The 24,998-nt window shown below is 41.0% G+C and overlaps 2 protein-coding genes across 4 annotated transcripts; one reads left to right on the top strand and one right to left on the bottom strand.

Moving 5' to 3' along the window:
* Positions 1-2,186: 2,186 nt before the first annotated feature.
* On the bottom strand, positions 2,187-8,624 carry ak2 (adenylate kinase 2). 2 transcript variants are annotated; one of them, XM_042706698.1, is made up of 7 exons: positions 8,316-8,614; positions 7,321-7,446; positions 6,935-7,045; positions 5,902-5,996; positions 5,564-5,636; positions 3,243-3,441; positions 2,187-2,399 (listed from the first exon to the last, which is right to left on the bottom strand). In XM_042706698.1, the coding sequence occupies exons 1-7, from the start codon at positions 8,412-8,414 to the stop codon at positions 2,392-2,394; spliced, it is 711 nt and encodes a 236-aa protein (XP_042562632.1). In that variant the 5' UTR covers positions 8,415-8,614; the 3' UTR covers positions 2,187-2,391. The 2 variants fall into 2 exon arrangements, with proteins under 2 accessions (XP_042562632.1, XP_042562631.1); XM_042706697.1 differs by lacking the exon at positions 2,187-2,399 and having other exon boundaries at positions 2,458-3,441; positions 8,316-8,624.
* A 2,813-nt stretch (positions 8,625-11,437) lies between these two features.
* On the top strand, positions 11,438-24,350 carry LOC122131971 (echinoidin-like). 2 transcript variants are annotated; one of them, XM_042706695.1, is made up of 6 exons: positions 11,447-11,843; positions 16,132-16,215; positions 21,109-21,237; positions 22,735-22,910; positions 23,373-23,491; positions 23,755-24,350. In XM_042706695.1, exons 1-6 carry the CDS (start codon positions 11,759-11,761, stop codon positions 23,927-23,929), a joined length of 768 nt encoding a protein of 255 aa, XP_042562629.1. In that variant the 5' UTR covers positions 11,447-11,758; the 3' UTR covers positions 23,930-24,350. The 2 variants fall into 2 exon arrangements, with proteins under 2 accessions (XP_042562630.1, XP_042562629.1); XM_042706696.1 differs by lacking the exon at positions 16,132-16,215 and having other exon boundaries at positions 11,438-11,843.
* Positions 24,351-24,998: the final 648 nt, after the last annotated feature.

Genomic DNA, 24,998 nt, shown 5'->3' with positions numbered 1-24,998 from the left:
CCTCAAGTCTCCCAATCCTATTTCTATCCATCAGTGGTCACTAACAACACAGACAAACCGATTCAGCCCCACCTGATGGCTAAACAAACACACACACATTCCTGACCAAAGCTCACTTACACCACAATAAGACACAGAACCAGCTGGATGTGCTCAATGCCTGGGGTAGGGGTAGGTCTAGTCTGCGTCTACTGTAACATGTTTTCTCCTCCTGCTAAACATAAAGCTGACCTGAGATCAGGGGCTCCCATGCGTCAGCCTGTGATACTGGGTAACAGAGGGCAACTGGTCAGAGCTGAATACTGGTAAAAATCGCATTTCACTTCAAGGTGCGCAGTCAACAGTTAGTATACATATCTTTGCTTTCACATGGAAGCTTGACAATAATCACTTGAATTGCTGGATAAAGAGCAAAGGAGGAACAAACACACGTCTTTCATGGGCAGGTCTCGAGCTGTAGCGTACTTTACCAAGGCTAGCCCTGAGTTCTTGATAAGACCCTGATCTGAGTCACAGAGAGCAAGCCGGTGAAGTGAAACCCACAGATATGCTCTCAGTGGAAAAGAGCAAAGCTAGGTGGAACATGAAAGCACGCACACACACACACACACACACACACACACACACACACACTGCACATTGATGCGGACACATTCAGGAAAGTAGAGAATGTGCTGGTCAGTTCTATAATTAGAGGTGTGCTTGGGATGCAGGGTGCTGGGCTCATGAATGTTTAATGTAGTAGGCTGAAGAAGACCGCCAAGAGACAGTGTGGTCTGCTGAGACTAAACCTTAACAAGCAGAGTTGAAAATCACATAATACACAGACCTGGAGTGTGACCAAACCGAAAAACACAGCCTAACTGCTTTCTGTCCGATCACTGCAGACAGGACACAGGACAGAGTTCAGAGCAAAGGAATAGTGAGGTATGACAGGGGAGAGCTAAAAGAGATGAAGGCATAAGTAGAAACAGCTGAACTAAGCCACATCATGGGATAATCTGAGCATGCATCCTCTTTGCTGTGGCATGATATTAATATCTTGGACTCAGTACACGACTGAGAGACACATGGGTGATGACAGGAAATGAATGAAAGAGAAATGAGAGAAGGGAGGAAGAGCAAGGGCCTCAGAGACTACCAACCCACCCTACATACTCCATTCACCAATGTCTCACATCTGTACCCTCGCTGGCAGCTCTACTACATTAACGTAAAGTATTAGAGTGTTGATACAAATCGTATCTTTGGACCATACATCTCAACTTAACTTGAAAGGCAACATTATCGAAACCACGAACGGCTTTGTATCATCTGAGTAGCCTATTTCGACCAATGCTATTATACGTGTTGTATAGCCGGCAATGGGCTGTCAGTGGTATGCGATGTGTTATACCCTGAAAACCAAAATATCACGGGGTTGTGAGCGTCCGGCGGCCCGCTGCGACGCTAAGCTACTGTCCGCACATGTACAGGTGTCCTGGCAACCGACAGGCAACAAGCGTTAAGCTAGTAATTAGTCAAGGTGTAGTGTCGTGCTATGATGAAATCTAATACGGCCTTACCTGATGGGTGAGTTGAAGCCAGTTGAAACCAGCGGTATTAAATCTTCAGGCGCCGCTGTGCGCAATGACGCTTCAGGGCGTGTTTTCTCCTACTCTTTCGTACGGACTGCCTTACCCGATTGTCTACTTAGGACAAACTGAAGGAGCTGCCTCACACACACCGATTAACAGACTATACTGACTATCGCCCACTGGCCCAGTTCTCTCAACCAGTGCCACACAGATTATGACCACAGCTTGCTTGCTTTGCTTTGCTTTTCCACCCACGTCAGAGAGGAAAGCCCCGACCAGTGACGTAACCCGTATTCTGCTCGGAAACCCCACCCCGTGACGAGAAGCAGAAGAAGGAAGAGCAGCGTTTGGATCAAAACCGCTCTGGTTTCGGTATGAGGACAGATCCAAATGTTTAGTTATGTATTGTACTTTCGTTTTCAGCTTGACAATACTTTCCAATAATGGATCCTTCTCCAGAGAATCCTACTTACGAGAAATAGAAACTAGTAGTCACAACTTTGCAAGACCCTAATGTTTATTGGCCTACTCTCGTGTACCATAACGCACTGTGCAAATATCCAAACTATACTGTAGAAGTACCCAGACACAGAGATTGCAAGTCGATTATGACTGTACAAAAGAGTCTCCTTTGTTTATTAAACACATGATCCATGTTCAATGTGACGGTTCTGTTTTTTTCCTGGGCAGAAGGGCACTTGATTAAGCAACCCAGAAAAAGTCCAGCATGATTTTACATTAAGTGTTACAGGATAGCAGACGCTCTTGCTGCTAGCTTTCCATTCCCAGGCCTTCACTTGTGGGTGACGGGGCTTCAAACGGCTGAAAAGAAGGAACACAAGAGACCTTCAGACAGTAACAGACGAGACATGGACAGACATTCAGAGACAACCCCTGTATTAAGCGCTTAAAACACAGGCCTGAACAGAACATGAACAAACTGAGCACTAACGTCAGTCCCCAAATGGGCACATCTAATACTGATTACCACGGTCTACCAGTGTGCTTGCATTTAGACCACATGCTCTTACATCCACAATATTAAGACAACTACATTTACAAAAACAAAACTTCAGCATAATGCTAGCTCCTAAGAACCCTCAATCCAAATTAAACCAGAGCTGTAAGAGCCTAAAATCCAGGAGGGGAAGATATGGCCTAGCACTTCATTTAACAGAGCTGCCTAATTTGTATATCTGACCCTCAACATTGAAACAAGTGCATTACATGGAAACACATTTTGAAATAACTGGCTTATATAAATAAAAACCTATTATTTGCACAGCAAAAAACCTGCAACTCAAGCACATTATATTGAACTCTATTCTTGGGCAAGTCGTTCACATTAAGCATAACATACATACAGCCAATCTGTCAGTGAGTAAGAGCAACAACCAGGCGGATAAACCTGGACCAAACACAGAGGGTGGGTGCAGGGTAGGAAGGAGGGCATCGGGTGGAGGCATTTAAGAAAACAAGTGGAACAGGACAAGATGGTTGAGGGGGACATAGAACACAGATAGACAGACAGACAGACAAGAGTGAGACCTCACAAGTAAACCCGCTGGGCATGCACATTAGATGGAAGGAACCAGGTGGACAGACAGAGCCATGCAGACAGACAAACAGACAGTCAGTGTCAGATGAAGATCACGTGGTCTTTACAGGGAGAGGTGACGGAGAAGGCGGCGAGGATGGAGGCGAACACCAGGTCAGGCGACTGTTCGGCGTTGATGGCCCGGTGGAGGCCGAGGGCACTGTAGTAGTGGACCAGTGGCGCCGTCTGGCGGTGGTATGCCTCCAGTCGGGAACGCAGCGTTGTCTCGTTATCATCACTACGGCGGGACAGGGGCTCGCCCGTCAACTAGTGGGAAGAGAGGGAGTCACGTGACTGAACACTGCACTTGACTGATAAACAGAGGGAGCTGCCATTTCTTGTTTAAAGGTCAAAGGCAGGCTCGTATCTCTTTATATCATTAGCTCATAAAATGAATGAGAAGAGTATATGCCACATCCACAGGGGAGCTGACCTTAAAACATGTCTCAACACAAGACCTTCAACCGAGTTCTTGTGAAACTTTGGCACTTAATGCTACACCCCTTTCAAAGCAATACTGCAATAGTCCTTCAAATATGGGTGCATGTTTGATATTGCCTATTCTGTCCTGCACACTCTCATGCAAGTTCTGAACACAGCAATAGAAAGTCTGATGCTGTGAGACATATTTGCAAAATTGTAGCCCCGAGTTTGCGCAGTAAGTGCTTTTTGCAGCCAGAGCATGTGTAGTAAAGAGAAAAATCACGTCTGTCCAGAACGAATCATATTTGATTAAATATATTTATACATAGTTTGCGTTCCTTCAGGTGGCTTTTGACTGAGCGTACACTGTCTATGCTTTTTACGGTCACTGGTCCTTCCCCATCTCTAGACTTACTGTTCACTAATGAACGGACTGCTCAGAAATATAAAACACTCCTACTACACATAAAATGACACACATTGAAAGACACCCATACCTTTAACACATGCCAAAGGTCCCTGTGTCAGTGACAGATTATGTGGATTTTTTAAAGTGTAACACACACCAGCAGCAAAGAAACATCATACCTTGTTGCTTCTTAAGTTATGAACTTAAAAGAAGATCAAAATGTAACAGCAATTGTGGCAACGTTAGTGCACCCTACTAAATCAGCACTTAGTAACACTCCTTCGGAATCTATTCTTGATTTATGAACTTTCACCCACTCTTCTATACATATCATTTCAAGTTCTGACAGGCACCTAGAGTGTCTAGGGTTCATGTACATTATGTTTAAGATTTACCTACAGATTTTCAATCATGCTTGTTGCATGCAAGTTTCGTGACTGCAGGACATTCCAAAAGCTACTGTTAGCATTTCTTGAATTACTTCATGCTGTATTTTGAGATATACTTTGAATCATCCTGTTGTAAAGAGACCAACATCTTGTAGGTTTCACTTTCTTGACATTGGCATTCTGAATTTGGAGACATTTAGAGGAATCCATTCTTCCCTTATTTCGTATGTTTCCTGTGCCACTGGCTGCTAGAAAATCCCAAATCAAAATAGACCCACCCACATGTTTAACATTTCTTCAAGGGGTTATTTTCATCATATCCTGCTCCCTTCTTTCTTTCCTCCAAAAACACCTTCGGTCATTGTGTCCAAGTAATACAATTTTAACTTCATGAGCTCACGGCACGTATTTCCAGTATGGGTTATTTAGCGGTTACTTTGCATACTGCAGACATGAAAATGTATGATTAGGTCGTTGGTTAAGTTTCCCTGTGATGGCCTTTCTAGGTGGACGATGTTCGTGCAAGCAGCACTGCACAGTGGAAAAGCCAGATTAATATTCCTGCAGGTATTTTGAGTCATATGAGGGGTTTGGTTGGCCTTTAGTTTTATCTAACAGTCTTTTTGGTCCTCAAGATCTCGTTTTGATCTCCACAGTTACTCTCAACAGCCATTTCTTAATAACATTTCAGTCATTTGAAATTGTAAACTGGAAATGCTTTGATATGTGGCTGCTTTTGTGGGCATCAAACAGGTTCATTCAGTTCCTCTGTCAGTTGCTGAGAGGAGCCTGTTTGTTGAGTGTTGCTACAACATTTGAGGAGTCAGAGAATTCATCAGCTTCTGGAGTTGCCATAAACTGACCGTACCGAATGACAGCTCTCGACCTGCTTTACAAGCCCTAATGAGAGATGAGGCAACAAGTTTGCACTTTGTTTTAAGAATTTAAAGCGGAAAAGGAGCCCAAACCTTTGATCGTGTCAAAAGTACTGTTCATTATTGTGTTGAATATTGTTATCATTGTACTCCATCATATGAAAAGAAAGAAATCCTCATTTTTAAAATATTCTTTTGCTGCAAGTGTTGTATTTACTTCTTTTCACTTCAAAGACCAACTAAACACAGATTTTGCATAGACTTCTATGCCAGTCTCAAGCACACACACTTACATCATCCTTCATGGGCTCTTTGGGTGGGTTGAACTCCTCGTGATAGGAGCGGCCACTGGGTTGATGGATCAGCCTGAGAGAGAGCAAACACACCAGCATAATAATCCACATGTAATCCACACGGCCATTTGAAAAACTGCATTGCATGTGCAATCTATTCACTTCATGTAGGGATTTGCAGACATAAAATCAGCAGATTAAGGTTCAATACTTTCCTCAGAGTTAAGTATACAGCACTCCCCAAGCATAGTTTTAGAATGCACATTAACACTTGCGCTAAGGGGACTGATAAAACAGTTTAGCATTTCATTCCTTGTCTTCAACCCCTTCCCTAATACCTGCCACAGACACGGCGAACCAGCAGCTTGTCATCTACAGAGAACTCAATGACCGAATCCAGCTTCTCTGAGCGCTTGTCCAACAGCTCGTCCAGCTGAGGTGTGTGTGGGGAGTAGGAACCAATGTCGCATACACACAAAAACAGAGAAAAGTATATATATATTCATTTAATACCTTACAATAACAATGCTTTGTCCACAAATGCAAACAGATCAGGTACAAAAACAGCATAAATTAAAATAGGAGAATAAAACATTGAGTTAAAACAACTGTGAATGTTACAGAAAAGAACTATAGTTAATATGCAATCTAAGTGACCGTGAACACATTAAACGACAGATGTCTCAGCAAGGCAAAGAAGGAAATACAATAATTAAGATAACAATGTCTCTTAGCGTTTTACAATGACTTGAAAGGTATACCATACCAAAGTTTACTTTTCTACACGATTCCCAAACCATCTCCTAAGAGTTCCTCTAAGAGATACCTTCCAACGTATACTTCAAGAGGCTGAATCCATGTTTCTGGCGACGATTACAGTCGTTCATGTAGGTTTGAGCATGCGTGAGATGAGTATGATGGGCATGACTCAGATTAGAGCACAGGCGATCATTATTAGAAAGAACTTTAACAAGAAATACTACGCAAGTCCAAATAAAAAAAGTTCCCAAATAAGGACGGCTGTAGGCTAGATGTGACTTATAGATTTGTATTCGCAAGGGATTAAAAAGGAACGGCTAATTCATTTACATCAATGTTTTTTTGAAATTATATTTTATTTAACGAAGCACAAAATGTAATATCACATACCTAGGTCTTACATCGCAATCAGTGAATACGGCCTGACACCATTTTTAGGCTCCAAAATGTTTTATCTGAAAAACTGTGTCAAGGTACAGCGAAGTGGTCCAGACCAAGCTTACGAAAGTATCTCTTACAGTATAATTACACAATACATACTTAGCTAAGGACGTTCTGGGAAACACCTCACCAATCCTCTGACCACAACACACACATCCTCTAGGAACCCACCATCTCAGCCTGTTTGACCGTGCGAGGGAAGCCGTCCAACAGAAAGCCGTTCTTACAGGGGGGCGTATCCAGGTTCTTCTCAATGAGCTCCACAACCATGGCATCACTGACCTGCAGGATGGAGAGGCAACCAAAGAGAAAGGAAGGAGAGGGTAAACGGTTAAAAAGTAAGATGATCCACTATAGTAAGATGATCCACGTTAAGCTGTAAATACAAAAGGAGTAAAGGGATAAAGGAGTGGGTGGTCGATTTAATGAGCTAACGACTGCTTTCAAGATTACACTGCCTTCATTCAGTTTAGTTGATACACATTCGCAAATTGTATGTTTATAATACTTTGCGTCCGTAACTACCCTGCAGCCCCACACATCTGCTGTTTACGCACCAGCTTCCCAGAGTCCATTGTCTGCTTCAGGCGCTGTCCGAGCTCAGAGCCGGACGCCACCATGGCACGCAGCATGTCCCCTGTGGCCAAGTGACACACGCAGTACTTCTCTGCCAAACGTGGGGCCTTTAAAGACACCAAGGAAATGCATTATATACACAGACCTGGACTGGTATACAAATATAATACATTATTTGTCCACCACATCAACAGGGACAAAAGAGCAAGAAGATAGAGGTAAAGCATGCAGACGAGTAATGAATAATTAACTGTAAATAAACACAGCTCAATTTCAATCAGCAGTAGGCTCTGCCTGTTAGCAAAAGCACTCCTCTTCTGAAAGAAACAATGACTTTAGTTTTCTTATAAAACAGCAGCATGACTGGGAGAAATGTGTTGAAATCTGTGTGGAAAGATTACTTCAAAATAAAGTTTAAGGCAGAAAAACTTTAAAAGCAGGTAAGTACATTGTTAGCCAGGTAAATGCACAAGATTTAGGCCTAGAGGTACGCTACTTGTACTTCGTAAAATACTTGTGGTTGTGAAAGTACACTGCAAATTGTGGTGGCCTGCCAACTATGCTGATGATGATGCATTCTTATCGGTAAGTAAATCAACCATATTCCAATGTCCCACCACCTGTATGCTAAAGTTAGCTGGAAGGTCATCAACGGCTAGCTTATCTGACTTTACAACTGACAATATAACGATCGATTAACATGCCCAGCGTGTTTGTATATTCATAAAGTAAATTCAAAGTAAGCCAAATCAGGTAGTCATTGCTAAATCCAATTATGTGGTGTATAGCTAATGTTAGTTTTACTACTTGCGGAGCATCTTACATTTGACAGCATAGGAGAAAGCAGTCTAATCTAGCTAGCTTGAGTGAGTGGAGTACGTTAAAGCTACAAGCCCGTTAGTTAGCTGTGTTACAAGGCTGCCATGTCCCAAAGCCATGCGGTCGCAGTTCGGTATTTCATTCCCAACCATCTCACCTGCGTGCCTTTGCCAGCGCCCGGAGGCCCGAGCAGAATGGCCCGGATACCCTTCCGCACGTCGGACACCGCCTCGTTGAGCTGGGTGCTGGGGGCCATGGTCACAATTCAAATACGGTGGACTGTAACTTTATCGTCCTTGGTTGCACCCCGAGCGTGCCAACTCGGGAAAGGAAGAAACTCCGCCTCCGTCTTCCTCACTTCAGAATTAAGGCCCTCCTACTGAGATACAAGTCACTAGGTCATTGGTCAATATCTGGATCGTTCAGAAAAAAATGTTGCGGTGATTTGTTTCTCAATGAAGTCTGTTAGATAATATCCGGGTTCGGGGAGCAAGTTGATTAGCCTATTTTAGCCCAGTTTCTATTTTATCTATTGAAGACACTGAAAGAGATTCTTTGTTAAGTCTGTGAACATGGGTTCTCGGTCCTGCTTAGTCATCCCCCGACACTCTCGTCTTCGAGGAAACTAAAGGATTTTTGTGATATATTCATTTAAATAGGGCTAGATATCATGCTTAGCACACACCACTTGTTGACGGATTAAAGATAACATCATCCTGGGCATCGACTGAGGTGGACAACGTGGCTTCATGCCCTTCTGTTCTGTAGAAATTAAGCCAAAATCTCTCCGCCATGTTGTCAGATTTGAAGCCAGCGTTTGCGCAGTAGAGTCGAAATCAGTAGTCAAAATCAGGTACGCCCAAAGACGTAAAACGAAGTACGGCTACTGATGTGGTACATCCGTCCTCAGCGTGTGGCAGACTGTCCTTGAACTTTCAGCAAAAACCAAACAAGCGAAGTAACGGTATGATAATACCGACTGTATGCTGACAGTTGTTTCAGTTGAAAAATATGAACTTTGTATCACAGAGGTAAATGCATATCTGCCTAGATTGTTCTACACCCACACAATATGTGGTAAGCGTTTTAGTGACCCGTGATTTGCAAAGAAACAGAATGTGATTTATAAATGTCCAACGATTGCAAATATGTGCACCATGTTTTACAAATACAAAACACACCTCACAAACAAACACCATGTGCTTAGCAAATACAAGACATATCTATAAAAATTTCAATGTGTTTTGCAAATGAAAATGCCTCTTGCAGACAAATAAAGGACAGATTCCACAAATTTAAAGGAAGAATGGAAATAAATAAACCATGTTTTGTATAGCCTATCTGTTTAATCGTTTTTTCAAGGGCAAAACAGAAACCACAACATTTGTGGAAGAGGTGATTTTTGCCACGGTTCTTCTGCTTGTACCAGTTGCAAATGCAAAGGCACCAAAAACAGCAGGTGGTGCTACAGGGTCATCCTCCATTCATATGGCTCAGAAATGTATCACCCTATAGTTCTACCTCAAAATACTTACCCTTTCAGATCATCACCTAATTACATTCAATATTCAACTCTAAGCAACGTCAGAACTAAAGCACTATTACAGCCGTTGTTTATCTGATAAGACTAGGCCTACAACAGAATTTGTGTCAAAACTACCAGCCACACTTGCCTCAGCTACCCGTATTATAATGTTAAATAAAGCAAAGTCTGAGCGCTGTGTTCTAAAGTCAGAGAAGCGCCGATCAAATTCAAGAATTAACCGGTTCACTTTAGTAGCCAACCGAGCACATGTAAAAGCACGGGGAACTGAGGCTGAGATTTTCTGGCAGACAGGAAAGTGGGCAAGATTGTCCTGTTCCAGTTGGGACTTCCATAGGTGCAGTTTACGCTGGAAAGCTGTGATCATGTTGGACATTTGCGTGATGACTTGTTTGCGTCCCTGCAGCCTCTGGTTCAGTTGGGCAAGATGCTTCGTTATGTCATTGACAGTTATGTCATTGACAGTCAAGTCTGCCTTCACGTGTCTTTCATAAAAAATTCATAGCTGCGCTGTATCCGTGTTGTCTGTGCTTTCATTAAAAGCTAATGAAAAAGCCACGTAACTGCTCGTCTCTACAGCTAGATGTGTTGTTAGATTGCCTGCTAGTTCCTTAACTCGGTCTGCAATGGTGTTTCTTGACAAACTGACATTTTTTAAAGTCTGTATCTGGTCGGGGCACACCTGCTCACATACCCTCGCAGAAGGGCCTCATTTCGCGGGACACAAAATTGACATGCAATGTGAGAGAGAAGCTCTCGCGGGCCACATAAAATTACGTGGCGGGTCGGATTTGGCCCGCGGGCCTTGATGTTGACACATGTGCTATAGATCATCATATTTTGCTACAGAGACTTAAACATCACGTTGGCATCAAAGGCTGTGCCTTATTCTGGTCTATGTCTTACCTTTCTGAACGTCAGTTTGTTCATGTCCGTAATAAGCCATCCAGCTACAGCTACCCAAGAAATAAGCTTGCCTGCAAGATGTAAAAGCATGGATGACTAACAACTTTCTGCTTGTTAATTCAGATAAAACTGACGTTATGCTTGTAGGCCCTAAACAGTTGAGAATTACATTATTTAGCCATTATCTACACATTTGACATTATCATTAACTTCCAACACGAGTACAAGAGAGTTCAGGCATTGGAAACCTAACCTTTCAATAGTGTTAACAACAGCCCTTTTAAAAGCTATTCCTTCCTTCAGTTTCAAAATGTAACCTTAGCCTCACAATAAAAGGTATAATAGGCTATTGCAGTAGGCTACACTTTAAACAACATTTTGAAAGGCTATTTTCAACTCTCATTTCTGTCTTGTAATCTGCACTTCAGTAGCCTACATTCTAATCTTTCATCTTTCCTCCTGAGGTCAGTCTTGAGATCCCCAACACTGATTTCATATTTCCGTGTCTTTTCTCTTCCTTCTGAGCTCAGCCTTGAGATCCCCAACACTGGTTTCATTCTGTACAATAAACAAAAAGTTATTCTTCTCTCTGAGCTAATCGCTTTGCTGTTTCCCACCTGCTCTGGTTTGTGGTCTTGCACTGTCATCTATATGTGCTGGCAATGCAATTACACTGAGCAATAGCTTCTTGCCTCTGATATATATTTATTCATATCACATTCTTACAACATAAGCTCAACATACAGACACATACACTCATAACAGATCGACCAAAATCATCACTTTCAATTTAGGAAGGATAGCCAGCACTTGTGAGAAAAAAGCTGCTGCGACTGATGTCTTTAGTTCCCTTAAAACAAAAACAAGGCAGAATTTTCCAAACGGACGGCACTGGAAACAAAATACTGTTTATTGTTGCAAAGCTGGAGGTGAGAGTCTTTCAAAGTTATGACCTATGTATTTACCTAAAAGATAAAACACTACTTTCACAAAAAAAGTATGACCAAGCGGTGTTCATGGCATATATTCGTTGAAAGAGTGATTGTCATCTACTTCTCTAAAAGTCTGTCCACACCCAGATATGATAGAGAAGTGAGACTGGGAGTAAAGCGATGTGAATTTACTATGCACTCTACTTGAGATCATGAAACATGTCTGATCCTGTGATCTACGCTGAGGTGAAGTATAAAAAGGGGTTGGATCCAAACACCACAAGATCTGGCCCCCAGACAAAAGGTGAGTTCACCTCTGAAGAGAGGGCATCAGAACTGTGTTTAAGGAAGTGAGGAATTTATTTAGGATCTGGGTAGTTTCACAATCAGGCTACGCAGTTAGTTTCAGGCTCAGCATTTTTTGTTTGTTTTTTGTTTTCCATTTAATATACATTCATTAGATTTTCAGATTGTCTGCCTATATGTAAAAATGTAAAATTATGTGTGTTAAAAAACAGTTGTCTCAGTTGCATGACAGTATACACACAAGGTAATATTATCATATAGAATTATGTCGGAGTGGCCATCTGAAACAAATGTAGTTTCTCACCAACAGTATAAGGTTAAACATTTGTATGCAATAATTGTAGGGTTTATTATTGTTCCTTGTGTGAATATCAAGACGATCAAGTCATTTGTATCATATATGTGGAATTTTTATAGCATATTATACATGTGTTGGAGTGGACATCGTTTGACAGAAATCTTGGTTACATTGGGAAAAATTAACAATAATTATCCAATCTGTATCTGTTATTGTGATTTTGTTGGTAGGCTGTTGCTAAATTTGATGCATATCTGAGGTAGGCTAATTCCTCTGCTAAATAATTTCAACCAATTAAGCAATCTTACAGGTTGATGCCAAATGTATGTGTGACAGAATGTTGGCCTATTTCAAATACTCGCTATATCCATTAAAATAAAAAATAAAAAACTCAACATCACATTTGTGACAGAACAGAAAATTGCTGCTTTCCTGTTGTGTCACATATTGTCATATGGTTGTGACACATATTTTACCCTGTCATCCATTTTCTATGTTCCTGTTACCCTGTAACCCATGTTCCTCAGCAGATAGCTGAGACCATTAGCATTCGTATGGCTTTTGTGAGGATTCAGGTTCTCCTGCATGCATTTAAATCCCTTCCCCCCAGATAGCCTCCGTTTTGCCTTGACATGTGTTGACATGGTATTTTTGCCCTTTTTTCCCAATTGTCCAGGTCCTGCTATTTCTTCTCATTAATAATAGCCTACACAATACAGTTATCAAACATAATCAAGAAGTTTGAGGTACACAGACATATGTGTGGATAATCGATCTGATACTGAAACTACCCCTCTATTGACATCAGACAAATTGAGAGGCCACTGGAAAACTGTTACTCAAAATATACCTCTTATGAGTATGAGAAGGTTGAGAGCAAAGACCACCAGTCATTTCTGTGTTTTCTATCGAGGCTTATGGTTTCATCTAAATTTTACAAGTGATAGATGTAACTGCTTTCGGCATTATGGGGGGGAAATCATGATTAACCATGCAAAATGTGTAACGAAATTGTACATAGCTCAGGATGTGGGCATGGCTGGGGGTATGTGGGTTGTCTCTGTGGATATAAGGCCTAAATACCTAATCCAGTGGTTCCAGCAGTTCTGTCCTCCATTGAGGGCTTTTGGCTACGTTACAGTTCTCGGTTGCTTTAACACATTTCCTCATATATATAAATAGCAACCTGCAAAAACTTGAAACTCAGCCAAAATTCGTAGTTTATGGCTGCTATATTTCGAGGGCAATAACTGGCAGAAACGGCTGATTCCGCCTGGGTGGGTTATCTAAATTAAATTTTCCGCTTAGGCTCGGAATTTTGAATATTGGTGGGACGAAATGTTCTTCTCTGACAGGGCAATGCACCAATCACAAATCATCATTGCCAAAGTGTGATTTATCTATCTGGCAAAAAGTGTCACGTTCCCTTTTTTGGAAGAGCAAGAGCAAACCTGTGTTATGAGTTAATGCAATTAATCTATCTCGGATATCCTTAAAGATACCACATATCATGGCAGGCTATTGGTCAGCTCTATACACTAATTTTTCTTACGCACAAAAATTCCTTGTGAGCCAAGTAATGTTCCAATCCAATCATGAGACTGAAGATCATAGAAGTTTCACCCTCATTCAGAAAATAACCTATTCACTGGAAATCAAAGAAGAGTAGATTAGATGAGTGATCAGCATTCTGTTGAGGCCACCAAACCATTCATTGATGGTGTTTGTGTGGCAAAAGTTTACATTGGCCCAGATGACAACATACAGTAATTTGGCATGCTGTTTCTTACCAAACTCTTTTCAATCTGATGAAAGAGATCCTTTCAGATGAATTTAAGGAGGGTAGATTAGTATGCAGTAATGCCCAATGGTGAAAATATGACTGAACATGTCTGATATAGTGGCACACACTGTATTTTACTAGACTTAATGGTAGGAGTCTAGTACCAATATGAAAACATATTTAAGTCATTGTTTGAATCCTACACTAAATAAGTGTAAACATAGATACATTGTTGAAGATGGATGTGGTGAGGTTGAGCGGCTCCTGATGACACTGAAGAGCATATGAGCCGGGGCTGAGCCCCAGACAGCCCGTCCCAATTTAATCCCTGATGATGATTGGTTTAACCCTTTAGCTAGCTTGGATACCAGACCGAACTTAGCCCCGCCCACACATTTTTTGGTTGGGAAGTTCGGTCTGGCATTACTCCATTGAGGAGAAATTATCTGCGGACAGATATTGGCCGTACCAATCAAATTGTTAAGGCGGGCTTTATACGATGATGGACAGATGATCAACAGTAACGTAACCAACCACGTCACCAACACACGAGTTGAATTCGTTTTCAACAAACATGGCTGCCGCTGGAGAGCTGAAATGTATAGATTCGAGTCCATTTAGACATTGACAGTGCATTCATTTTGAAAGAGGAACAGAGAAACGCGATTAAGGCATTTGTCAATCGAAAAGATGTTTTTGCCTTCCTTCCTACGGGATCCGGTAAAAGTGTAATGTATCAGCTGCCCCTGGTCACATACTACGTTGTTCTGATTGGTTGTAGGTAACCAATTGAGCGAGGAGGCATTTTTTCTCCTGGTTCGGTTGAAACACACCCCATAATCACAGCCCAATGGAGCGATATCAGACTCATATTCTGACTAGAATTATGAGTATGACATCGTCAGGCTACCCTTTAGCATGTCATGACACACAGTGAATAGATACCTAGATGTTTTGGAGGTCGAATGAAACTGCAAACAATAGTACATACAGTGTTGGTAGGCTTACTTTTAAAATAATAGAATACAGAATACATGTCCTAACATGTAATATGTATTCCGCTAGATTACGAAAGGGGAGTAATTTATTTTAAATAAGGATTACATCAGCATTGTCTTACATTTTATTAGCTCTGGATGAAACAGTTATGTCAGTTGTTGAGGCTGTAAAGCCCAACACCAACACCAACACCAACCCCAACACCAACCCCAACACCACCAACACCAACCCCACCAACAACACCAACACCAACACCAACATCAACAACAACAACAACCCCAACCCCACAAACACCAACACCAACACCACCACCAACAACAACAACAACCCATGACCCCCTTTGCTGTAAGGATAGATAGATTGATAGATACATTATTGTTATTATTATTATTGTTATTATTATTATTTGCCAATTATAACCTAGGCCTTTGTGCTCATGGAATATTATTAACATAATTTGTATCAAAGAAAAGAATGAGAAACTGCTGTTATGGGTGAACAAGACGTTTTTAGGATTTTAATTCTGATCTGAGAAATGTGCCTATAACTAAAGGCCTTTTTATGGTTCTACGACTCCGTTACTCCGTGATTAGGCAGTTGCCTCTACGGATTTGTTTTCATTTATGGTTCTCCGACGGTTGTGGGTGTTGTAAAGCATTTTTTTTTTTTAAAGATGGCCGCGGACCAAACTACGTAGATGGTCGTATTTGTACATAAAAGTTGTTTGTTTGACTTTTTTTTGCCTAGATTTTGTAAAAGTTACAGAGAAATAGACACTCTGCAATGTAAAAACCCCATTATTGTAACTGAAAAATACATCTGAGGGGATTTGCGAGGTGTCTGAGCCAGCTATCTAATGTTGGCATACTACTACCGACAAGGTAAACCGCAATGTATTGACGGATTGATACGTCGGATAGTTACAAAATTTGGGAGGTGCATGTCAGGCCACAGAGAGGTGCTCGGAGAGGGTTTGCAACGTCGGAGAGGGCTCTCCGTGTCTCCGAAAACAGACGACCATAAATTGGCCTTAACTCCAAGTATTTTACATAAGATACCCTCTTGACGGAAAATTACCATTTAAACATGTCCTGTGTTGTGCAATTGTCTATCATAGTAACACCGCTAACCAAATTGGTGTTATCTTCCCCCTTTAAAATTGCTTTTTCAAAAAGTCAAACACCTGAAAACCAATTTTCTTTCCAGAGGAGTCTCCTGAGGAGGAATTGGTGTATTCTACTGTGGTGACCCATAAGACTGATGACACAGATCAACCAGATCCTACTCCATGTAAGAGATGTGTTTGTATGGGAGGGAGTCTTTATGCTTCATTGCAACTCTGTCCAAAACTCCTGTCGTAATTATCCTTGATAAGAGAAACCAACCAACATTTGTGGCCACTGTTAAATTTAAACTTTGAGCAAAGACTGGTTACTGTTGGTCGGTTACTAAACTCATGCATGGTGAATTTTCTTTCACACGGTACATACATACATACATACATACATACATACATACATACATAAATACACACATAGACACAAACATACATACATACATACATAGCCTACTTACTTACTTACGTGTATACATACCACGACCTCTCCACTGGTGTACCTCAGGCATCGGTACTTGGACCCTTACTATTTTCTATTTACACCACTTCCTTAAGTGAGATCGTCCATTCCCACAGGTTCTCCTTTCAATATTATGCGGATGATACTCAGCTGTACTTGTACTTCCCCACGGATTACTTTAATATTGGCTCAAATGTCTGCATGCCTCAGTGATTTATTTTCAGTCATTTCTTTTTGGATGGGGACCCATCACCTACAGTTCAGTCTTTCAAAGTCTTTCGCTCCTGGTATTCCAAGCCAATTCGGCTGTCCCACTTAATATTAACATTGAACTACATTCATCATCAAAGACGCCAACTAAAACTTCATGAAACTTGGGTGTTATGATTGATGATCAACTTCATTTCTCAGAGTATTGCAGCTTCTGTCTGGAGGTCTTATCAGTTCACACACCATATAATATAATATCCAAAACATCAGACCCTATCTCACACAGTATGTTACACAACTGTTCACACCGGCCCTGGTTATTTCTAAACTAGACTATAGCAATGCAATTTTAACGGGCCTGTTTAAACATTTAAATGCTATGATTGAGCTTTATTTCCCCTCTCCACCACTTTGCTCCTCTGGTGAGTGTTGGTTGTCTTTGCCTTCTCTCAACAGCAAGAGATCACGATTTAAACTCTTTTCATTCGTGGTACCTCAGTGGTGGAAAGACCTACCTAGTGCATTCCGTTCCAGTGACAATTGGTACATTCAAAAAGCATCTAAAAACTCACCTTTTAAAACAATATTGTCTTACTAGTTCATTAGTTTCAGCCATGCATTTTTCAATACAATAATAGTTTTGTTATGTTTTATATTTATTGTTATTATTTATTCATTTTTAAGTTTTATTTATACACAGGGAAAGATAAATAAATTCCTTGTGCTATTGGTTAGGGACTTCTCACAGCGGTCAATCCTCTCACTTCCACATGCAAGTACTCATATACAACAACCTAACCTAACCAATATAACAACTGTCCAACCATAGATCCTGAGCAACAGGATACAACAACAACACACCACTGGCTGACATGCGCTGTCTGTAGCCCACAACTGCTAGAAAAACTCCACATGCAAGTACTCATATACAACAACCTAACCTAACCAATATAACAACTGTCCAACCATAGATCCTGAGCAACAGGATACAACAACAACACACCACTGGCTGACATGCGCTGTCTGTAGCCCACAACTGCTAGAAAAACAACAACATGACTGCCCAGCCATAGAACCTGAGCAGCAGGATACAACAACAAAGCTGCCTTCGTGAGCATTTCACTGTTTTTTTTTTCAAACAGGCGTGCAGGTTTGGTACCCTGTAGACACGGGTGGGGCGACTGCTCTCTCATTTCGCTACAGGCACCTTCCTTCATCAGTGTTTAGTTGAATAAGGCCCAAGACACCTCCAGAAGGCTCAAAAGTGGTGTATGCCGTCCATACTCATGATGGGTTAGGACACATGCCACTACCAGAGACAACAACATATACACCTCAAGATTTACCTTGACAAGATTTCACATATCTCAGTGTTAGTTCAGGTTAATTCAGGCTTCTTCCTTTCAAAGGCTTCCTCAATCGCGTCTTCAAAGGGAATTGTGAACTCAATAAAGCAAACATGCACTCACACTCATATAACAACATCATGTCTGGTCTCATAGCAGTCACAACAAAGCACTGTGGAACTTAAAGTTGTCTTCCAACATCAGCCAACAATCTCCAATCGTGCTTTGCATCATCTGCCAGTACTGTTTGTACCTGCCTGGTGTCCACTTTTCTGCCCCTGTCACACCAAAGAAATTCTACTGTCCCCATCATTTCTCACACACCGCCCCCAAACTGTGAAACCCGGCCCCCAAGTCTCCTCCACCATCACGTTCAACACTGGCGCTCCACAAGGCTGTGTGCTGAACCCACTACTCTACTGTACTCTACTCCTTGTACACATATTACTGCACTCCTACCCACCCCACCAACACCATCATCAAATTTGCTGATGACACTACAGTGATCAGAGTCATCGCAGGAGACGATGAATCAGCTTACAGAGATGAGATACAGAAACTGGCAGTATGGTGCTCAGACAACAATCTATCACTGAACACCTCAAAAACAAAGAAACTCATACTAGACTACAGAAGGCGAAGTACAAATCTGGCCAAACTCCACATCAACAGGGACTGTATGGAGAAGGTCCACACCTTTAAGTTCCTGGGAGCCCACATATCAGACAACCTCTCATGGTCTGCCAACACCCCAGCAATAGTCAAGAAGGCACAGCAACGGTTACACTTCCTGAGAGTGCTCAAGTGCAAACTGTCCCCTCGGGATTAATAAAGTATCCATCTATCTATCTATCTTCGTATGGTAGAGAATGACTTCCGGTCGGGTTTACCCAACCAAGCCTCGTTTTTGTTTCAAAATGGCGGCGCGTGTGAATAAGGCGAATTACCATGGTGAAAGCCAACGGTGAAATGGTACATCCAGCCATGATACTGTTGTAACGAATTAACAACTGTTTCCAAATCTTAAAGTAATTTTTCAATAAGAGTCAGAAGTCCAGAGTGCGATAAACTGAAGTTTTATTCCATCCTTGCAGACATTTCATCCAAAACGAGAGCGGTGGTCCATGGAGCAGCTCTGACTAAAACACCCAATGCATTGACTTTTTATACTCATAATTCGTCACCTTCTGCAAGTCACGATCTTCAACCTCCATCTATACTGACCCAATCAGAATATTCCCTTATATCTCCTCATATTTTATCTACGCTTTTGGCCACTCAGAATATTCTCGCTCACCTGTTGCGGGGGAACTTTTGCTTTGAGGGAGATAGACCCTCCTGCCAATTTGCTTGGTATCACTTTTTTGGAGGCCTGGTCTGACCTTGACTGCCATCATCTTGTGTGTGTGCTTATGTGCGAGTGTGTGTGTGTGTGTGTGTGTGTGTGTGTGTGTGTGTGTGTGTGTGTGTGTGTGTGTGTGTGGGTGTGTGTGGGTGTGGGTGTGGGTGTGAGTGAGTGACCCCCCTCCTGACTGCTTGTTACTTTCCACTGGCCTGCACCTGCACCCTGGCCTTCATGATGCTTGACCTTACATGATACCCATCCCTGCACACAGGCCCAATGACAATTGTAGCTGCAATTCTGCTCTATGACCACCACGGCACTGTTTTACAATCATAATTTTCAACAATACCAATCTCCAAGTGCTCTCAGGATGTGGTGTAGTTACTTGTGTTAAAGGTTTAACTGATTTATTGTCCTGCAATGGGTGGAGAATTCATTTGTTTCAAGTAGAGATGCACTGATACCGATACCAGTATCGGGTATCGGGCGATACTTCGTTAAAATACTCATACTCATTTTGAATTGCCGATACCAAGCACCGATACCACTCAACAGTATTTCACTGCATCAAACTGGTCAGGCTATGCGGACACAAAATGTGATTTGTTGTCCTACCTGACCTACCACTCTCTGCCAGACTAGTAAGTAGCTTATTTGCCGTCTTGTGTTGCACTTGCTTGATGTTTGACTGTGTTGGGAAAGTTTGTCATAGTGTCAAAGTATTTCAGTAAACAGGTTTCGCTAAATTTAGCCGCTAGCATCTCGTTATGTGCTAATCCAGTAATAGTTCTGTTTAGTTCGGGTACTTTTTGTTAAGCAGACTGATTTATTAACTATGCAGCAAATTGAATTGCCTTTATCTGGTTATATTTGCATTTTGTCTAATGTGATGATATTGTCTGTTTGAAGGCTTTTTTTTGTTAAAACCAGAAAGCTCTGTTTATTTTTGGCTTGGGATAGCCTTCTGTTAATTTTGTACTATAGGCTTGACATAATCTGCAGAGGATAAAATAAAATCTGCCTCCAAATTAATTGCACTTTCATGGAGACCAAATCTAAGAAGTATCGGTATCGGTACTCGGTATCGGCAAGTACACAAATAAAAATACTCGTGTTGTAACTTTAAGTGTATAGTTTACATTTGACTGAGTTAATTATTTGACTACTGATTTAAGTGAAGTTAAGTTAAGCTGAAATGAATTTGTATTGGATGTATTTAAATATGCATAATTGCCTTTGTTAATGTGATTTGAATGATTGTTTCATTAATACTGTTGTTTGATAATGCGGTAAGTTAAGTGTTATGTGTTGCTACATTTCCCATAGTGCACAGCGAGTTGCACTTCTAGTTAACGGTTTCAACGGTTTGCCTGTACTGTGTGAGTGAAAAGGTGACGAGAAATTCTGCCAGTAAAAGTTCTTCAGTTTTGTACCCAGTTGTGGACCTCCATTTATTTCCTGCTGGCTAGTTAGATTAAATACAACAACTCGTACTCGTATCGGTTTGTAAAAAAGTGGTATCGGTGCATCCCTAGTTTCAAGTACATGTTTTTCATCATAGTTCATAACATTATAAACTTTTCTGTGTTTATATATGTTATTATCAATGTATGTTCATATATGTTCTGAAATACATCTAATATACATCTTGTAACTGATGCTTTGTCGTTTCATTTGTATGTCCCCTTACATCTGCTCTATATAGCACCTGTGCCTGCTGACTCCTCCCCTAAAGACAGGTCAGAGGACACAGGGAGGCGTGGCCTTCTGCGATTGGCTGTGGTGGTGCTCTGCATTCTGATCCTGGGGGCAGTCATCGGTCTGAGTTTATACTGTAAGTCACTGGGGTCATAAGGGAAGTCTTGCCACTCGGCAGCCATCTTAACAACGTCTCTGGGTAGCTATTTTGGGCAAATAAAGATCAGGCTCCTGTCTAAATGAATGAGGAGAGATCCATAACTCCACATAGGATGGTCAAGCAGACAAAAGTACATCACGTGGATCCACGTTTAAATCTCACATAAACAGTGTGAACATTGTTACCCCAATCACTGAAATAAGGCAAAAAAAAGACTTTATTCATCATGTTGACTTTCAGACTGCCAATCCACCAAATTTTACAGTGCGCCTATTGCTATGGCAACATTGGAAATATACAGAGCAGGTCCTTCAGTTACAAATCCGCCATGTTTAGCGTTACGGATTTCCATCTATTTCCCCCATTCATTTTCCTGTCAGTGATTCGTCTCCTTCCTTATAACGGTCTTTTGATTAGGGTCAGTTAGGTAACTGACAGGGTTGGGTAATAACGGATTACATGTAGTTGGGATCACGTAATCACATTACAAAAAATAAGTAACCATATTCATTTGGAAAAAAAAATGTATATTCAGATTATAGTTAGATTGTCAAGGATTACTTGATTACTTGCTACAAATGTTGAAACTTTTGATATGCCATTGCCATTCACTTGGCGTCTGTCATACCTAGACAATAGCATCACTCTGTGGCAGGGGAAAAAGAACGGTTCATGTAACCCCCTTTGTTCTGTTTTTTCACACAATCTATCACAAGATCCACTTCAGTCCCTCTGCGCCACTTGCAAAAATAGCCTTCCCTTCCTGGCAATATAGTACATCCATCACTTTCAGTTCTAAAAAAGTGCACAAGTGCACAAAACCAGCGACGTCGAGTACAATTTGTAAAAACCTAAATGGGGTTTTTATTCCTTGTCATTTTCATTTTTTAGAAATGGAAGAAAGATTACACAGTTACCCGACTGACCTTCAGATGAAGAATCTAGACCTATTAATTTAAGATATGCAAATCCTCCTGGTGGGCTTAATGAAAGACTAACAAAGAGTTAGAAGAAGAAGATAGAAGAAGATTCATATTTTAAACTCATGTACACGTCTCTTTTAAAATCACAATCTGATACAGAGGAAGAGAATCACCATTCAGAAAGAGCAAACAGCGAGGATACAACTCAAAGCACTAAAGGTTCAACATCAGAAGCACATTCTACGTCTGCAGTATCATAAAAGTCTAATACGCAGTGGAATTTATAGCAAATAAATGTCACATGATGTCAGACAGAATTCTTACTTTCAGAAGTAAGACTGAATATCAGTCTGGTAAATGTGCCGATGGCTGGGAACCGCATGGCAGACAACGCCACTGCTTCTCTTAGAAGAGTCTAACCTGGATTCAGAGTAGAAATGAATGTATCCACATGAGGAGTGATCTTGCATTCAAGTCTTTTGTCGTGATCACAGGTACATCAGAAAGGTTACGCTTTAAATTGGGGTTATGATTAGCTTCTCTTTTTCAGACATTTCCCTAGGTTCTTCAGCTGGATGTCAGTCTGGTAAATGTGCCGATGGCTGGAAATCACATGGCAGACAGTGCTACTTCTTCTCTGAGAAGAAACTAACCTGGACTCAGAGTAGAGATGAATGTGTCCGTATGAGGAGCCATCTGGCAATCATACATGATGAAGATGAGCAGGTTTGCTGTGTTTCTTCATCAGTTCTTTAATGATGACATGATGTTTTTAACACAATGGCATTTCTGTACTTCCTTTCCATACATGATTAATAAAGGAAAATACATGAGCAAATGAATACTCTCAGGATAATAAGCAACTATGGAGAAAATAGATGAATCGCATTCAGTATGTGCTTATAGAGATGACTGTGTCAAGGAATATGATCTCTTGGCCTCTTTGACAGGAGTAAAATGAAAGAGCTTACTGGAGCTCAGCTGATGTGATCATTTATAGAGAGGAATTGCAGTGCATGTTAAGAAATCCTGTTCACTGGAAAATAGTTCCATAGTTCCAAAAACGTCTGCTTTTTTTCTTGCAAAATGATATTCTCACTGACAGATGCAGCCAGTATCAATCATTGTATAAGTATCACAATAGTATGCAAAACACTATCTAATTAAATGTTTTCTTCTGTGTGAAAGACATTTTTGATGAGAGAATTAAACATGACAGAGGCCGAGGACAAGTTCTGGATCGGTCTGAATGACAGAGAAACAGAGGGCCAGTGGCTATGGGTGGACAACACTCCTCTCAATACATCGTATGAAGTTTCACTTAACTTTTCTTTATACATGTTACTTTATCCTGCTATGACAATACGAATTACATGTAAAATCATGTTCTTGCATACACTGACATTAATACTGATAGGTTCTTCTGGTAAGTCTTCTCTCGGACGTAACCTCACTGTTCAGTGTTCTATAGCTTGTATGTTCTCAGCTTTTAAGGATGATGTTTAGATTAGGAGGAGAAGCTTTAGGGGCTTGAATCAATATTGGTTTCTGATTTGCCGTGTCTCCACAGATTCTGGATGGGAAACGAGCCTGATAATTGGACGGGTGATTATAATGAGTATCCAGATGGAGAGGACTGTGTACGGATGGGAGAGGAAAACTTTGATGGGAAAGGTGTAAATGCCTGGGTGGACACAGCCTGTGAGAGAAAGTTCAAATTTATTTGTGAAACTGAAACTTGTTAATTATCACAGTGCATCATACCTTTATTGATCACTGACTACTGATGATTGTCCATTTGAATTGCAGCAATCAAAGACTTCCGTATTTCTGTTCTATTGCCAAATGCCAATTTTCACACATTGCTAACTGATAGATCTCATAGTCTATCCAGTGTGTGTGTTTCCTCCCTGAAAAATCTAATATCTACCAGAGGTGCACAGCGACGTCATTATCTGTATCTGTATCTGTTAATCCCACTAAATGATCTGTATCTGTATTCGGATAGAAAAACGTTAACCAGGCACTGCTGTATTTTCTAACCTAATATTCTTTGGTAATGCAATCGGTGTGCTTTCAATGCATCAAATCTATTTGATATATTTAGCATATCATTTATTGTGCGAAACCCATTACCAAATCAGTCATACATTCTGTTACTTATGGTTGGAATTATAGTCAAAACAAATCATTTTTTTCTTTCTGGTGACCCCCTGGCACCCCATCAAGGAAAAGGATCTCTTGGCTATGGGTCTCTGGACTCCACTTTGAGAGTTTGTTGACCTATTCTTAGGTTTGTTTTTGGTTATTTAAAATATGTAAATGTATACATACATACTGTATATGCTGTGCATCATCTATTCAGAGAATATTATATAAAGGAAAATTACGGTGTGTTTCCGCATTTTGCGTAGTATTTATGAAACAAGAACCTCCTCGCGTAATCAGCGCCTAACCCCGCCCATTAGTGTTAATAGCGCGCCGCTAAAATAGGGAAGAAAGGGCCTGCGTGTTCCTGCCACCATGGACGATGAGTTAGAATTAGAATTAGAGCTTTTGGTTCACGAGGTTACAGCAAACTTAGCTTTTGGGAGTGCTCCATGAATTATTTGATATTTTAATAAATTAATCCATTTTTATTCATAAATTATTGATTGCATAAATGTACATATAAGTTGAGTTAACTGATGCTCTCGAAATGTAATGCTATACAGCAATTTGCAAGGGATTTAACCGAGATAATAGCATTGTCCTGATATTTTTTTACTTCAGATCTGGAATGCTGTCGCGATTGCTGAAAAACTCATGTAATGT

The sequence above is a fragment of the Clupea harengus genome, unplaced genomic scaffold, assembly GCF_900700415.2.
Source record: "Clupea harengus unplaced genomic scaffold, Ch_v2.0.2, whole genome shotgun sequence".
In the NCBI taxonomy this organism is placed as follows: Eukaryota; Metazoa; Chordata; class Actinopteri; order Clupeiformes; family Clupeidae; genus Clupea; species Clupea harengus.
The sequence above is the reverse complement of the archived record's forward strand: the minus strand, read 5'-3'. Positions and strand labels throughout refer to the sequence as shown.

What these genes read in the sequence shown, in the direction of transcription:
- ak2 (XM_042706697.1), bottom strand. Translation starts at nt 8,414, where the DNA reads ATGGCCCCCAGCACCCAGCTCAACGAGGCGGTGTCCGACGTGCGGAAG. An exon ending in GTTCGCCGTGTCTGTGGCAG is followed by an intron (nt 5,637 to 5,901) that starts GTATTAGGGAAG and finishes GCTCTCTCTCAG; the next exon opens with GCTGATCCATCAACCCAGTG. An exon ending in AAGAGCCCATGAAGGATGAT is followed by an intron (nt 3,442 to 5,563) that starts GTAAGTGTGTGT and finishes TCTTCCCACTAG; the next exon opens with TTGACGGGCGAGCCCCTGTC.
- LOC122131971 (XM_042706695.1), top strand. Translation starts at nt 11,759, where the DNA reads ATGTCTGATCCTGTGATCTACGCTGAGGTGAAGTATAAAAAGGGGTTG. An exon ending in TACATGATGAAGATGAGCAG is followed by an intron (nt 22,911 to 23,372) that starts GTTTGCTGTGTT and finishes TCTGTGTGAAAG; the next exon opens with ACATTTTTGATGAGAGAATT. An exon ending in AACACTCCTCTCAATACATC is followed by an intron (nt 23,492 to 23,754) that starts GTATGAAGTTTC and finishes GTGTCTCCACAG; the next exon opens with ATTCTGGATGGGAAACGAGC.